The 16,797-nt window shown below is 43.4% G+C and overlaps 1 protein-coding gene across 1 annotated transcript in view; it reads left to right on the top strand.

Moving 5' to 3' along the window:
• Positions 1-202: 202 nt before the first annotated feature.
• The window catches only part of CCDC152 (coiled-coil domain containing 152), a 29,207-nt gene continuing 12,612 nt past the window's right edge, over positions 203-16,797 (top strand). Inside the window, exons 1-3 of the mRNA XM_030568028.1 lie at positions 203-289; positions 3,584-3,689; positions 11,287-11,355. Coding sequence (XP_030423888.1) covers positions 203-289; positions 3,584-3,689; positions 11,287-11,355 — 262 coding nt within the window. The remainder of the gene's footprint in view (positions 290-3,583; positions 3,690-11,286; positions 11,356-16,797) is intronic.

Genomic DNA, 16,797 nt, shown 5'->3' with positions numbered 1-16,797 from the left:
GGGTGCTGCAGCACCCCATGGCTTGAAGGTGTTTGCATCATATACAGCGTTTACAGTTTGGTTCAATGGTTCTCAGCACCCCACTATAAAAATTGTTCCAGCACCCCTGAATGAGGGAAGAATTTGTCTCAAGTAGTATAAATTCTTAAATCAATGTTAATTTTATATACAATAAATACTGTGTGATATTTTCTAGAAACAAATGAATCACACCAGTGAAGCAAATATGAAGAAAATCAGTGTGGCAAATCTTGATAAACTTTTAGATGACTTCTCACAGATAGAAAAGGTAAGTAAAAAATTAAGCTGAAATTACTTTTTGTTAACACTTTGTGACATCTTTTTAAACACTTTTTTAAGTGAAATTTTCTTCTATGTGGCATCTGCAGTTGTCATACTTGTGGAATGTGCCCCCTAGTGCCACCGAACTTGAAAATCTGCTGCAAAGAAGTGCCTATTTGTGCCACACAATATCCTCTCCCATCACTGAATATTTGGAGCCAACACTGTAAAAAGGTTGTCCTACCCTAGTTACCTTAGTAGCCAGTATTCCTGGGGTAAGCACCTGCTTGGTACTCACAGCAATTTTGGGAGGGGTGCTTATCAAAAACTCCTCTAATTTTTATTGCTAATTTCTGTTGTAGTTAGCTGGCAAATGTTATGTTGTTTGTGCTCTCATGCACTTAATTTTTGTCTGGGCCAGTATCATTGGCTCTTTTTGTCATGGATTATGAGACTTCCAAAGATTCAGATAAAGATCAATTTAAGCACTTTACAGTAAGCTCTTCTGTGTTTCAAGAAGCAGACAAATATTTTTGTTATTTGTTCTGTCAGGTGAATCCTCATTCTGCAGATTCCAACACAGCATGTTGTGCCTTCATACCTCCAGCCCACACAGGCCGTTAGAAAAGGCTTTGGCCCAGATCCACGGGGGAATTTAGGCTTAAATTCAATGGAAATTAGGAACCTAAATACCTTTGAGGATCTGGACCTCTGTTCCTTGCTTATAAAGGAAGGCCTTACAAACATAATCCTGGGTCTGACAGTGGATCAGACATCTGCCCTGCATAGCGATAGAATGGGCTGTTTTCAGCTTTAAAGCCCAGCAAGTCAGAGATAGCTCTGGCACCAAAGACTTCAGAGCCAGGTACATCAGGTCTACAGGTGTATGGCCAGAATTCTAAAGATATTTGAAAATCCCGCTAGTAGCCTATCTGCATCTTCAGGTGCCAAAATACCTTTAAAAGTCTGGTTCATGGTGCTTTATTCACCAATGAGCATCAAGATCTCATTGACACAGGGAACATCTCAGAGAAGCAGCCCTTCTAGTACCAAAACTTTATCAGGGCAGAGGTCAATTTGGCTTCTAGATAATATGACAGAGCAGCCCTCACCAGCATCAGTTGCTGATATTAAGTAAGCACTTACTGATGTGTTGGTGCTAGACTTCTTCAGTACCAAAGAGCTTTTTCCATTTGAACAAGTCATGCAGATACTTCTTGCATGCCGAAATTGTTCAAGGAAATTGTTGCAACAGTGAGGACCTCTCTTAAGTTTGATCTCCTAAACATCAAGCAGTTCATTTTAAGGATGTATCACTTTCTCAAAGATTGCACACTTTCAGAGATATTACTGCAATTTTTATTTAATTAGAACTACTCAGCCCAAATTCCTAAGGGATTGTACTGCTCACTAGATTATTCCCACTGTCGGAATACGCAGAGGCCATTTCAAGAGAAACAACATTTTCTCTGCATAGTCACACTACCTGCCCATCTTCCCCCTTCCTCAGAATTCTATTCATATAGGGCCTTCGTCAACTCCACTGAAATTAAGAGAGATTCCCATTGAGTTCAATGGAGCTGGATCTGACACATAATGTTTTGGAGTTTAATGGAAGAAATTGAGACAATTGAACTACACAGCCCTTTTATAATGATAGTCATTATCATCACCTTCATCTCCTCTTTTCCAACACCAAGGTTGGATAGGGCCAAGATTATGAGCAGATTCCATCCACATCAGTTTTGAGTGACTATTTTAGCCTATTGAGAGGGTTGCCTGGATGGTTTTATATATACCACTCTCTCCTCAGACATCCATGGCCTCTCTCACCATGCACTCTTCCATAGAGAATAATTGTAGGGTGTCAGTATAAGGTTATTCTAGCAACATCTCCAATCATTGTAGTTGGCACCTTCTGATGATTGTAGTTAACTACTGCACTTTGAGTCTTCTACAGATGTCATCATTTAGGCATGATAAGGTTAAGTAGACACGTATGGCACAGGTCCCTCATTTTAAATGCGTGCAGCTTTTACTCCACACACTTCGTCTGTACCCATGTTTCCTAACTGTAAAGTAATGTGGGCAAAAAGAGTGTATATAGTCTGGTTTTAGCTGTCATGGACAAATGTTTTTATTCAGGCACACAAACCATTCTGCTGGCATTAGTTATGCGCTTGTTGATGTCATCATCATAATGGCTATCATATATTATGATGGGAGCTCAATAGCGAAAGCTGTCCACTTGGTCGATATTTACACCAGTCATGACTAGTTTAGCCTATTTCTTGATTTTTTGATGTTACCATTAGTTTGGTCTTTTGTCATTCTTTTTTAATCCCCATTCTCCTCCTGCTGTGTACAGGTTTGTTGCAACTTTTTAGTTGTATTCCTGCAGAGGCATTATCACTACGATATCGCCTGCAAAGTCAAGGTGATTGATAATTTGCCCCATTATCATCCAACCCCCATCAGTACTACCAAGGGTGTTGGACAAGATGTTTTCTAAGTATAGAGCAAAAACTTTGGCTTGAATATTTAGTTCTGCAAGAAGGAGCTTAAGGATCCCAAATGGGTACTGCTTCCCAAAGATTCCCACAGCTCTGCAGCTTGGAAGGGGACATCCCTGAGCTTGAATATGGAGAAGCAACACTCTGAAAAACCATTACTATAGTAACCATTATCAGAGTGGAGCCTAAACCTTTAATTATCTACAACGCAAGCCTCTAACACCTAACTTCATTCATTTCTTTACAGCTAAATAAGGGGTAGGCAACCTATGGCATGCATGCCAAAGGCAGCATGTGAGCTGATTTTCAGTGGCACTCACACTGCCTGGGTCCTGGCCACCGGTCCAGGAGACTCTGCATTTTAAATTTAATTTTAAATGAAGCTTCTTAAACATTTTTAAAACATTATTTACTTTACATATATAACTAAACTATTGTTGTATTATAGACTTATAGAAAGAGACCGTCTAAAACATTAAAATGTATTACTGGCACATGAAACCTTAAATTAGAGTGAATAAATGAAGACTCGGCACAGCACTTCTGAAAGGTTGCCGACCCTTGAGCTAAATCATAGTTTCAGAATAATAGACCTGGGAGAGAGGCACTGAACTAGTCTGTAAACCTCAGCTCAATGTTGTGGGGTTTTTTTGTTTGTTTTGTTTTGAGGTTGTTTTGGTTTTTTGTTTTTGTAACATTCACTTGAAAAACCTGGGATTTAGATAGAAAATTTAGAACAAAAGGATTTAATTTAGCATTAACCTACATATATTTCAATATTTTTAAAGAAAATATTAGAAATTAATGGAAAGAATAGCCTTCTGGATCTTCAGCTGGAAAAATGTAATAGGTTATTAACATTAAGCCAATCGAAGGAAGAGTCAGTACAAGAGGGTAAGTGTCATTTTAATGCTTAAAAAAACAGTTGATCCAATTCTTGTATTTGCCAATTAAAAAAAAAATTCCACTATCTTCCATCATAAAATGTAAAATAATAACTTAGTAAGGAACATAAGCTATCCTATTAATAAAGCAATTTTCTATAAGACTTTGGAGCCAATCCAGTCAGATGTCCTATTGAAATATATAGTAGACGAGAATGTTGATTAACTCATAGCAGACTCAATGTGAAAGGTAGAAGGCCAAAGGGAGATGATTACAGTAATCATGAGAAATAGCCACAGCATGGACAAGAGTTTTAGCAGTACAGATAGTCAGGAAAGGTCAGATTTTGGTAATGTTAAAGAAGCAGTGACAGAATTTGGCAAAAGGGTGGATACAGAGGAAGAAGTAAAAAGAAGGCTTGAAGATTACTCCAAGCTTTCAAGCCTGGGAGACTGGAGGGGTGATGGAGTTGCCAATAGCAACGGAGAAAGAGGCAAAGGGGAAGGATCTGGAAGAAAGATAATTTCAGGGCCGGAAAAGTTTGAGAAGGTGGTAGGATATTCAAGAGGAGATTTTCAGAGACATTTGGTGATGTGAGCATGGAGAAGGGGAAGATATCAGAGTATAGACAACAGATGTTAATTGCTCCCCTGACAACCAGTGAAGCAGCAAAGATTGAGCACAATCTTGCTTTTTATTTATATAGGCAAAACTCCCAGTGGGCCCACAGTTAATTGTCAATCACCCAGGTATAACCATATAGGAAATTTGGTGGGATATGTCTTACAGACATGGTCATATGAAGGCATAATTCTTGAGATTGGGGGGTTCTTAATCACAAATGGCTTACACTCAAACAAGGATGGAGCAGCAAGCATTGATTCAGTCTGCAGCTAGTTTCTCTCCCCCATCTTGCCTATTGGGTATACTGAATGGGTAGCCTCATTTGTGAAAATTACCAAGGATCCAAAGTGAAAGCAAGACAAGAGCCATCCAGGGGTGTTGGAAAATTATTAAAATCTAATAAAAATGTTCATAAGATGTATGCAACAAAGGTTTCCAAATTGTGCTTGGACTAGAGCCCTGCACCAGACTTCTTAAAATCCTACTTCCCCACCTGCTCCTGCTATTATGGCAGTGGGTTCTGCTGGACCCATGGAATCCCAGTCCTTCTGCAGGGCTCTACACTAGTCCTGTGCAGGGCTCTATCTTGAACCTAAAGGATGTTATGTGGGCAACAAGTTTCCATCATTCTGAATGGAGAACGAATATATGGCAGAAACAGTCACTGAAAATAGAGGCAGGATTAAAGATGCGGATGCTCTCCCTCTATGGGTCGTATTTGGAGAAAGTAGGTTTTCTTTGGGTCCTAATCATAAAGCATTGAGATGCAGTATGTAATCTATTTTTTTTTAGCATGAATAAACTTTATTTCTGAAAATAAGTCTGTAGGACACCCAAATAAGACAATTTAAGGGGCTGGGATTGGAAGTAAGTAAAGAAGAATTACATGATTCCTGAATAAAGAAGGCAATTGTGTTCTATAAATTGTAGGTGGAGCTGAGAGCGCCACACTAATTATGAGATCCTGTTTTTAGTTGCTCTGCCAAACTAACTGTGTGTGTTGAAATTTTCCATGCAGTGTGTCTGCCTCGGGTTGAATTCTTTTAGAAATTTTCAACAAAAATGGTTGTGGTCCTTCTCAAAATAAGGTGAGGGGGAAACATAATTTTAGACACATTAAAAAAAATTTATAACCTTTTTTGGTGAGAGGTTTTGGAGCAGGCACTTCAAATTTGGTAGTAGTGGTGTCCTTTAGCATCAGAGATGTGCCTTTTGTTGTCTGTTTGAAAATTCTCCAAAATTTGGCCAAATTATGAGTCTCTGAAAATTTCAGTTCACAGTAGAGACAAATCTCAGCAGAGACTTTGAGATTTGACAGGTAATTTTTGTGAAGAGTCCTTCTGTACAGAACATATTCCAGCCTAGTACTGTAGGCACTGAACAGGATTTTTTCTGCAATTGCTGCTTCTGGCTTCTGAGGATGCTGTGGCAATGGGCACAAAAAATGAGAGCAAGGAGATTGGCTGTCTTTCCTGTGCTCTCTGTGCTCCCCCTACTGGCAGCCAAGCAGTGTAAGGAGAAGGATAAAGTAGACTACTGAAAAATGCAGGGGCTGGAAATGCAGAGGAGTAACGGAGTGAATAGATTGGGTGAAGGAGCCTAAGGGAAGACTGGGAGAGGAAGTGGGAGCTTAATACAGTTCCTTGTGTATGTGCATTATGTTACAGTCTTTGATTTCATGATCACATACTATTTGTTTCCACACAACCCCTACTTCATTCAGTGCAGAGGATGGGCGATGCTCTGGGGTTGTATCAGGATTGTACTATGAATGAGGCTTTGGTCTATTGGACCGCTGCCTTATTTGTTGTAGATGTTAAAAGATATACTGTGAATGACACAGAGGATTGCAGGAAAAGAGAGGATGGCCTCAGACACAGGCAACCTTTATTCTAGCATTTCCTGACTTCTGAGAGCTTGACTTTACAACCTTAATATGCTTTTAATGTAGTTTTCTGTGTGTAATTTCTAAACAGTATGAGTTTTTAAAAAGAGGCATGCACATAATATCTAATGAGGGTTTTATATTTTAACATTACAGGAGAGCCATCTTGTGTTCACATTTATATTGAAAAAGTTTGAAAAAACAGAATAGTTTTGCTTATAAATATGTTCTAGTTTCTGAAATTATTTATCACTAAGAAATGGCCTGTTTCCCAAACAAATAAAAAATTTTATTTTCATAGTGTTTTTTATTTAAGATGCTGTGATGGGGTATATCCATCCTACACTAGCATGGAAGGGGAGAAGGAGCTGCTTTGGGCTGGAGTGGCCCCACCCAGTCACACCTGCAAATGGTGCCAGGACTGGAGGGGAGTTAAAAAGAAGTAATTCTGCTCAGTTGGGGAACCCTGGGATGGGAACAGACTGTTGAGCTTTTCCAGTGCATGAGAGGGGACTCAGACTGTAGAGCCCCTCCCCTCAGAGAAGGAGGGAGCAATAATCCTGAGTTGAAGGAGAAAAGAATTGGAGCCTAGTGAACTCCAAAGTGGACACTGATACTTCACTGATACTTGAAGTAAGTGGGGTCCATATGCTGGAGGGAGCTGGTTTACTTTTCTCTTGTTTAACTCCTTTTGCTGGCTATGGGCTGTTTGGTGGCATTACTCAGGACATAGAGAAGGGATGAGGCAATCTCAAGGCTCCAGTCAGATGGTGAGTGCTGACCTGCTAAAAAGATGCCCTGCAGCACCTGTTGGGGCAGGGGTGGAGTAACTGACTTGTGTGTGTGCACTCCCCATGTAGCCAAAAGGGGGTGCTCTCCACAGAAAGATTTGTGACAGATGGAAGACTGGAACAAAGTCCAGAGCTGCATACTCTTTGAATTTCTCCAACTTTTGTCCACATTATAAAAACACATTAATATCTGATATCCAAAAGGGGAAAAGAGAGATTGGACAATAAAAAAACAAAAAACCCTTATGTCTGTTTAGGAGCTATGTCTAAATTAATCCTCCGTTACCTTCTATTTAATCTCCAAACTTAAATTCAATTCATAAGAAAAGCAAGACTATCAGAAACAATGTCTCCATTTCAAATTTAGGTAAAACAAATTTGATGAAATATGATGATGCACTTAGACTTCATCTGTTGGTATTTCCAATAAAATGTGAGACTTGGAACACATGAAAACTATCTAACTTATCAAGGTGCTGATTCCTTTCATCCTGTAGTCTTCAGAATCAAGAATCTCACCAGTGTCATTGTATATTACATTAAAAAACTATGTTAAATTAATGTTAAGGTTGCAGAGTCAAACACTCAAAAGTTGGGAAATGACAGAATTAGAATAATAGCATCATAGAAGTCTAGGACTGAAAGAGTTCTCAACAGGTCATCTAGTCTAGTCCCCTGCACTCAAGGCAGGTCTAAATAATAACTAGACCATTCCAGACAGGCATTTGTCTAACCTGCACTTAAAAATCTCTATGATGGAGATTCCTCAGCCTCCCTAAGCCATTTGTTCCAGTCCTTACCCACCCTGACAGTTAGGAAGTTTTTCCTAATGTCCAACCTAGCCCTCTGCAATTTAAGCCCATTGTTTCTTGTCCTATACTCAGAGGTTAATGACAATTTTTCATCATCCTCCTTGTAATAACCTTTTATATACTTGAAATGTTATGATGTCTGTCTGTCCTATCCCCCAGCTGCTATTCTCTTCTCCAGACTAAACAAACCCAACTTTTTCAATCTTTCCTCATAGGTCATATTTTCTAGACCTTTAGTCCAGACAAGAGCAACAAAAATGATTCTCCAATTTGTCCACATCTTTGCTGAAATGTGGTGTCCAGAACTGGACACAATATGCTAGCTGAGGCCTTATCAGCGCAGAGTAGAACCAGTGCAACCTTAACTTGACTTCCTTGTGCATATGCATTATGATACAATCTTTAATTACATCACATATTATTTCTTCCATAGGACCTCTGCCTCATTCAGTGGTCTGGAAATTAATCAAGGATATGTAGTAAAGAAATCTGTTGTCTGCCTTGTTTGCTGCAGAATCGGATGGTATGTAGTGAATCAGGCTGGGGACTGCAGGAAGAGGAAGGACAATGTTGTTTACACAGCTGAATGCCATCCTGGAGAATTTGATTCTATCCCTGCCTCTGCCACAGAGTTTGTATGTCACTGGGTACAAAGTTTTCACAATGGCCACAATTGTTTCTCATTTTATGTGTGCCCAACTTGAGACACTTGGGGTCTGATTTGCAGAATTGCCAAATGCTCGCAACTACAAAAGTCTATAAATTGAAGCCTACAATTGAACAATGCCCTAGACATATAAAGTGCTATAAACTATTCAGGTCTCCGAAAAATTAGGACAAAGGATCTCAAAAATTGGGCACCCAACATTTCTGGACACTTTTGACATTAATATCTTTGTGCCTCAGTTCCCCATCTGCAAAATGGGAACAACAACATCTTACCTCACAGAGGAATTGTGAATATAAATTAAGTAATGTTTGTGAAACACTCAAATGCTACAGTAATGAGTGTCAGAACAGCCCCTGAAAAAGTTAATTCTGTATTTATAACAAAGCTTGAATGATGTGCAATAATGCAGAAACTGAATGATGAGGAAATGAAATATTGAATAGCTGTTTCTTCACTGAGCACCATCCATCCTGGGCACTGAATGAAGGGGCCACTTTAAAAAAAATGTAATTAAAGACTGTATCATAATGCATATGCACAAGGGAGCCAAATTAAAATTTTAAGGGCTACCTTAATTTTGTCATTGCCTTGCTGTTGGATACTTAACTTCACAACCTTAACACTCTTTTAATGCAGTTTTTGTATTTAACTTCCTAGGTTTAAAAAAAACCCAAACAGAAATTCTATCATGTTAATACCATATTTACACCCACTTGGTCCATCAGCAGGCTTGGAACCTTTAGATCGAAATAAATCTCTGCTGCTTCATTTAAAAGAGTAACTGGTAGTAGTAGGTTGTCATTGTTTATATGGGCCAGCACTAGTTAGATGAGACACACTTTTGCCAGTGGGTTTCAAGGGTATTTTTTGACAGCGGAAGAATCCTGAGATTTAAGAATCCTTGTTTTGTTCTAGAGTATACTTGAGGAGTTATAGGCTCTTCGCCCTTGGCCTTCCATTAGGTTTTTGTCCCAGGCTTTGTCCTCCACCTCTACCCCACTTTGGCTTCTGATCTAAGTCTCATTCCTCCGCCACCAGCCCCTTTGATTCTGTGTCCCATTCCCTTGGTTTAGGCTCCCATTCTTCTACCAAATGCAGCCTCTTGGCTCACAGTTTCAGCCCCTCCCTGGTTCCTCACCCCACTTCCACCTCTAACTACCGCCACCTAAGTCTCCACCATGGCACTTTTGCCCCAGTTTACCTCCTCCTCTGCATTCCAGTCCTCCTCCTCCTTGCTGCCTAGGCTCCAGGAGTGAGAACACGGGACAGAGAGCCTTCCTGCTTTCAGTTCCTGTGAGCTTGATGCCCCAAGAAGCCGCTGGCACTGTAGATAGTTCTCTGAAAACATTCACGCAATATGCAGCAGCAGTCAAAAAAAAAAACTAACAAAACGTTGGGAATTAGGAAAGGGATAGATAATAAGGCAAAGTATGATATTACCTATTGATAAATCCATGGTACGCCCACATCTTGAATATTGCATGCAGATCTGGTTGCCCCATTTCAAAAAAGATATACTGGAATTGGTAAAGGTACAGAAAAGGGCACAAAAATGATTAGTGGCATGGAACAGCTTTTGTATGAGGAGAGATTAATAAGACTGCGACTTTTCAGCTTGGAAAAGAGAGACGACTAAAGGGATATGGTAGAGGTCTATAAAATTATGATTGGTGTGGAGACAGTAAATAAGGAAGAGTTATTTATTACTTCTCATAACACAAGACCTAGGGATCACCAAATGAAATTAATAGGCAGCAGGTTTAAAGCAAACAAAAGGAAGTATTTCTTCACACAGCGCACAACCTGTGGAACTTCTTTCAGAGGATGTTGCGAAGGCCAAGACTATAACAGGTTTAAAAAAATAACTAGATAAATTCATGGAGGATAGGTCCCTCAATGGCTATTAGCCAGGATGGGCAGGGAAGTGTCCCTAGTCTGTTTGCCAGAAGCTGAGAATGGCTGACAGGGGATGGCTCACTTGATGGTTACCTGTTCTGTTCATTCCCTCTGAAGCACCTCTCATTGGCCATTGTCAAAAGACAGGATACTGAGCTAAATGGACCATTGGTCTGACCCAGTACGGCTGTCCTTATGTTCTTATATTGCAAGGAAATTCCTGTTCATCTCTGTTTGGATTTGCCCCAAGCAAACAGAATCTTCAGAGAATTTAGCTACCAAACTCTAAAAGTCTCTACTTAACATGTGCAAATTAAGATTTTTCAGAGGCTCAAAACTTGGCCAAATTCAGAGAGATTTTCACAGAAATGGCAAAAGGCACACCCCTGATATCAGCATAATCCCCACTCCCTGGCCTAATTACAAGTCTCTGTTCTGAAGTAGGGAGGTGCTAAAGTTTCTCAACAAAAGAGTTGTAAGAATTTTTTAACATGGCAGAAAACAATGTATTATTCCCTAATTTTGTTCTGAAATGGCTGAACTATTTTTGCTGAAGGTTTCATTAAAAAAAAAAATCAGTGAGGCTGACACTAGCTCTGTTCAAACACTTAACATTTGGCAAAGCTTTAAGTGACTGAAAACAGGTTTGTTCTTATAATGGACAGTGTCGGGAAACCCGAACTATAAATGTTATTGCCTCTACTACCTATAATAGGTATAACATGGATTTGTCCATTTGGAAAAGCCTATAACTGAACACTGAAATAGTTAAGATTTTTTTCCTTGAAGTACCTGCTACCTGTTACAAAAGACCACTTATTGTTAAATAAGATATTTATGATTGTTTTCAGTTCTTAGAGTGGAATCCTAAAATGAAAATAATGAAGTCACTGAAAAATAATATATTTATATTTTTTTGTTTGTTTAGAATATGCCACTCTCCAGAATGTGATAAAGGGTCTAAGACAAACAATTGAAAATCAGTGCAACCTGAGAGGTAAAAAACAAAATCCTGTAAATTACATTGCATTATATTTTAGAACAAATATGCATCTATTGCATAAACAAGGATATTCCTAATTCACGTGTAATCCTTTTGTTTGGCTGTTAGAGATTGGCCTATCAGAAAACACAACAAAATTAAATTTAAAAAGAAACAAACCTAATATAGCCTATCATTTCATATGTTCCTAAGCTTACGTGTGTGATACACAATAAAGGACTTTTCCTGCAGTCCTACATGTACAAAAATGGTTTATCTTCAATGGGAGTTTTGCCTGAATGAGGATTTATATCCTGAATTTTTGGTTTTTTATTTCTTAGCAGCACAAGAAATCTTGCAAAAAATCAAGGCAGTGAGAGTCACCTTTTTTAAGTACTCTGAGATCCAGCAAAGCACTTAATCATATGCTTACACATGCATTAGTGCTTTACTGGGTCAAGGAAGCCTTAGGTCTTAGTTTGATAATGTTCTTAAAATGCAGCTACCATCCAGAAATACTTAATCTAGGTAGTTATTAGATATTATTTTGAAATAAAATGATAAATATATTTGTAATGTTTAGTCTTTTTTGATACACATAATTAGAAGCAGATTTTTATATTAATAAAGATGTTGATGTCTGTGAAATCTTCGTTTCTTCTGAACTGTCACTCATGAAATTCACCCTGTATGAAGGGCCAGCACAAACTCTATATGCTTGCTAAGTGCTCCTTGAGCCCATGGATTTAAGTGTACTTAGGCCTTGTGCTGGGAGATGAATTTTCCCTAGCATGAATGCCATCTTACACTTATTGGTTTCACATTAATAAAATATGATATCCAGTTCTAATCAGCTCAGCTTGTATTCTGTAAGTTTGCCCAATATTTTGCATTTACAGGTTTAAACTTCGCTTATTTCTAATTATCTGCTACTGGCTTATAAAGCATCTATTCTATGTTAGCATGTTTGAATTGTTCAATATGGTTTTTAATTTTTCAATGATATTGACAGTCTTACGGACACTTCCTCCATGATTTTTTTCACACCCTCTCCCCATATTTACTCTAAAACTCTGGAGTCTTGATATAATCTGCCCTGCTCATTCCAAATACCCCCAGAGTTTCTCATAATGATGATAAAATATTACAGCCCTCAGGAAAATGCTAGTAGAATGTATATCATGTAAATAGATTCTCTGAGGGAGTACTTCTGCTGTTCCTTCAGAAATGTTGATTTCTTTCACCCATTTTAGAAATCCTCCTTGTGTCATTTTGACTAAGTCATCCTGCCTAATTCATTTACTGGAAAGTGTCAATCTTAAAGAATAGAATGTAATGAGAGAAAATTGTCCAAATTTGAATTTTTGCCCATCATACATTAATGTCACAAACTTTGCTACATGTGCATAGTCTTAAAAATGATTGTGTGTATGTCTTGAATTTCTTAGTTTCTTTCTGTGTACTATTTGTATGGACAGATTTTTTAAAAAAGCCTCCACTGTTTCAAAAGACCTTGTAGTGTCAGTCTCCAATTTGATAACCCTGATTTGTTTCCACTATCAACCTTTAGCAACAAAAATTTCTACATGTATGAAACCAAAAGCTAGAGAATGTATTAGTAGATGATTCAGATCTAACAACCCCTACCTTCTAAAGAATCATAACAATCCAAATTAAACAATTTGTGGATTTTTGAATACATAACTCATAATGCAGCTTTTTATGTCAATGAAATGTATGCAAAATAAATTAAAATACACAACAAGCTTAAAGTCTGCTCAATGCACATCAACTAATAACAAAGGATCAAATCCTGCAAGACACGGCACCATCTAACTTCCATGGGAGTTAGACTTTAAATACCTTTGAGGATCTGGGCCTCTGAATGTCTCTTGTCAGGTACTGAGCAACCTCAACTCACATTAGCCACTATGGGAGCTATGAACATTCAGTATGTTGAAGGAGATGCTCTGCACCTCTCAGAATTGTGCCCTGTTCCTCCAGAATTCCTATTGAAATCAATGGGAATTGTGTGTGGGGAACAGCCTTAGGACTGGTGGCTTAAAGGACTTTCATTGCCCAAGTGAAAGTGATTCAGCTCCTCTTATTGAAGATTCACTGTCCCATTTACCATCTGTCTGGGAGGTAGGTTGGCCTTCCTTTTAACAAATGAGCCAGGACTCTAAAGGACTGATTCTCATTTATTCAAAAAACACTTTACACCACTCCAGCAGTGTAAAGGACTTTAAAGGGGTGTGTATATAATTTACTCTCATTTTAAGGCCCCTTAACACTGGTGTAAAATGGCAATAGTATCTATGAGAATCAGCCTTAAATAAGAATCATTCTGTGATTCATTGAAAAGGCTGTAATCTCAAGGCCTTGGTGACTATCACTAAATTCTTTGAGACACTATCCTTAGCTAGGAGGAGGGTGTGGCGGGGCTACCGCCGGACTTGGGAGAGGGCTCGTCCCAGGGGGAGTCCTCCCCGGTTTCTGCTATCCCACCACTGCCTCCCCGAGTCCCTGAGCCATTGCCCTTGCCCCCCGAGCCGACCCCTGTTAGCCAGCCCCCAGATGATGCCATGGAGGGCTGGTCCTTAGTGCAGGGGAAGCGGGGCAAGCGGAAGGCTCGAGTCTCCTTACATCCTTCAGATTCGGAGGCCCTCCGGAAGAGCAGGAAGGGGGGCACCGATGACGAGTCTTCCGCCTTGCCCCCTGATGACTCCCATTTTGTGGTGCCGGCTGGGGACGCCGTGGCAGCACCGGAAGGTGACACCGCCCCTCCTCCGGGGTCCCTTCCCGTGGAAGCCCCCGAGGGAGCTTCTCTCGCCCCCTTCCCACTCGACGCCTCTGCGAGCACCGCGGTGGGTATCACCTCTGGTGCTGGCGGGGAGGGCCCTGGGGTGGTGGACGGTGATCTCCCTCCCATCTACGTGGAGATCGAGGCCCTGGGTTTGACCCCAGTCATGCAGAGGGAGGACGACCCTCTACCGGCGGGCCTCGATCTGGGCGACCTCACTACATCCCCCCTGTCCCCGGGTTCCCTTCCCCTTCCCGCTGTTTCTGCTCCCACCTCTGAGGGTCCCCTGGAATGTTCTATCGACCTGGCTGCGGGTGGCACTCTGTTGAGGGCCGCCGAGCCCCTTGGGGCGACGGCCAGTGCCCGGCTGCCGAGACCCGCTTCCCAGGGGGTGTCCCTCTTGGGTGTGGAGGACCCGCCCTCCTTCCTCAGCGGGGACCCCATTGACCACCATCTCTCTCTGGATGCCGAGGCTGCCGCACGTGCCACAGTGGCTGAGCCCGGCATCGTTAGGGGTCCCCTGCCCACTTCCCAGATCCTTGAGCCTGGCCAGGAGGAGCCACCTTCCAGCGTCTCAACTATGGAGGCTCCGGATCCTGCCTCTCCCTCCTTCCCGGATTCTCTCCCTGATCCCCGCCCTACTCCAGTTGGCTCTGTCCTTGTCCCCCCCACCTCCTGTGATGCCAGTGCCACCCCTGGGACTACCTCCCAGGGAGCGGATTCACTAGTTCTTTCCGTCCCGACCCCCCAGGGGCTGCTGTTCTCCTTCCACCACCCCTTCTTGAATCTGGGAGCGGGGCGGGTCGTGTGGCGTCGGCCCATCTGCTGCCACGTTGGGGGTCTGCCCCCTGCCTACCCGCCTCGGTGGGCCACGGGGCTGTGACGGGGGCCCCACTGGGGGCCAGTCATCGATCAGTGAACCCACCCCCCCATGCGCTGAGGGAGGAGCTGCGGGAGTTCCTCGAGGACGTCCGTGGCTCCCGGAACAAAGTCCATCTTGCACTCCAGCGATGGGGGGACTGATCCTAACGCTTGCAGAGTGCTCTGGGACGGGCTCCCGACGGTCAGCACGGGCGACCGGGACCGGCTAGAGCTGCCTCTCACTCTGGCCGAGTTCTCGGAAGCCCTCCGTCTCATGCCCACCAATAAATCTCCGGGCTTGGACGGGCTGACCGTGGAGTTCTACCGCGTGTTCTGGGACGTCCTCGGCCCAGACCTGGTCACTGTCTGGGCTGAGGCTTTGCAGAGCAGGGTCCTCCCTCTCTCGTGCAGGCGAGCCGTGCCGGCCTTATTGCCGAAGAGGGGGGACCTCCGCGACTTACGGAATTGGCGTCTCGTCTCGCTCCTCAGCACGGACTACAAAATTGTTGCGAAGGCCATCTCGATGCGGCTAGGGTCCGTGCTGGTGGACGTGGTCCATCCAGACCAGACCTACACCATCCCGGGCCACACCATCTTTGATAACTTGTATCTGGTCCGGGACCTCCTGGACTTGAGGTGTAGGGATGGTCTGTCGTTCGCCCTCTTGTCCCTGGATCAGGAGAAGGTGTTCGACCGGATGGATCACGGGTATCTCCTGGGCACTCTGCGAGCGTTCGGCTTCGGACCCCTGTTTGTGGGTTTTCTCCAGGTGCTGTACGCTTCTGCGGAGTGTCTGGTCAGGCTCAACTGGACCCTGACCGAGCCGGTCAGCTTCGGGCGGGGAGTGCAGCAGGGGTGCCCCCTCTCGGGCCAGCTGTACACTCTGGCGATCGAGCCCTTCCTCTGTCTCCTCCTCAAGAGGTTGACGGGGTTGGTGCTTCGGGAGCCGGGGCTGCAGCTGGTCCTGTCGGCGTACACTGACGATGTGCTCCTCGTGGTCCAGGACCCGGGCGACTTGGCGCGGGTGGAGGCTTGCCAGGCTGTGTACTCGGCGGCCTCCTCCGCCCGGGTCAACTGGGTCAAGAGCTCTGGCCTGGTGGTCGGGGACGGGTGGCAGGCGAGCTCCCTCCCACCCACGCTTCAGGCCATCCGGTGGAGCGTGGGTCTGCTGCTCTATCTCGGCGTTTACATTTCTGCCATGCATCCGTCTCCGCTGGAGAACTGGCAAGATTTGCAGGGCAGGGTGACGGAGCGGCTCCGGAAATGGACAGGACTACTCCGGTGCCTCACCCTTTGAGGGAGGGCACTGGTGCTTAATCAACTGGTCCTGTCCATGCTCTGGTACCGGCTCAACACCCTGGTCCCGGCCCCGTTTTTCCTGGCCAACCTTCGGACGGCGATTCTGGAGTTCTTTTGGCCAGGGACGCACTGGGTCTCTGCAGGGGTCCTCCACCTGCCCCTGGAGGACGGGGGGCAGGGCCTGAAGTGCTTACGCGCTCAGGTCCATGTCTTCCGCCTCCAGGCCCTGCAGAGGCTCCTGTTTCGTGCGGGTAGTCCGGCGCGGAGCGTATTGGCGCACGCCTTCCTCCGCCGCTTCTGAGGGCTCCGATACGACCGGCAGCTCTTTTACCTCCATCCGAGAGGTCTTCCGCGAGACCTCTCTGGGCTGCCGGTCTTCTACCAAGACCTCCTCCGGACCTGGAAGCTCTTTACCTCGACTGGGTCCTGCGAGAGGGCACGCCCCGCCCACCCTCCATCCCAGGCCCCGTAGACATTTTTATCGGGCCCCTGCC

Source organism: Gopherus evgoodei, chromosome 6 (assembly GCF_007399415.2).
Source record: "Gopherus evgoodei ecotype Sinaloan lineage chromosome 6, rGopEvg1_v1.p, whole genome shotgun sequence".
In the NCBI taxonomy this organism is placed as follows: domain Eukaryota; kingdom Metazoa; phylum Chordata; order Testudines; family Testudinidae; genus Gopherus; species Gopherus evgoodei.
The sequence above is the reverse complement of the archived record's forward strand: the minus strand, read 5'-3'. Positions and strand labels throughout refer to the sequence as shown.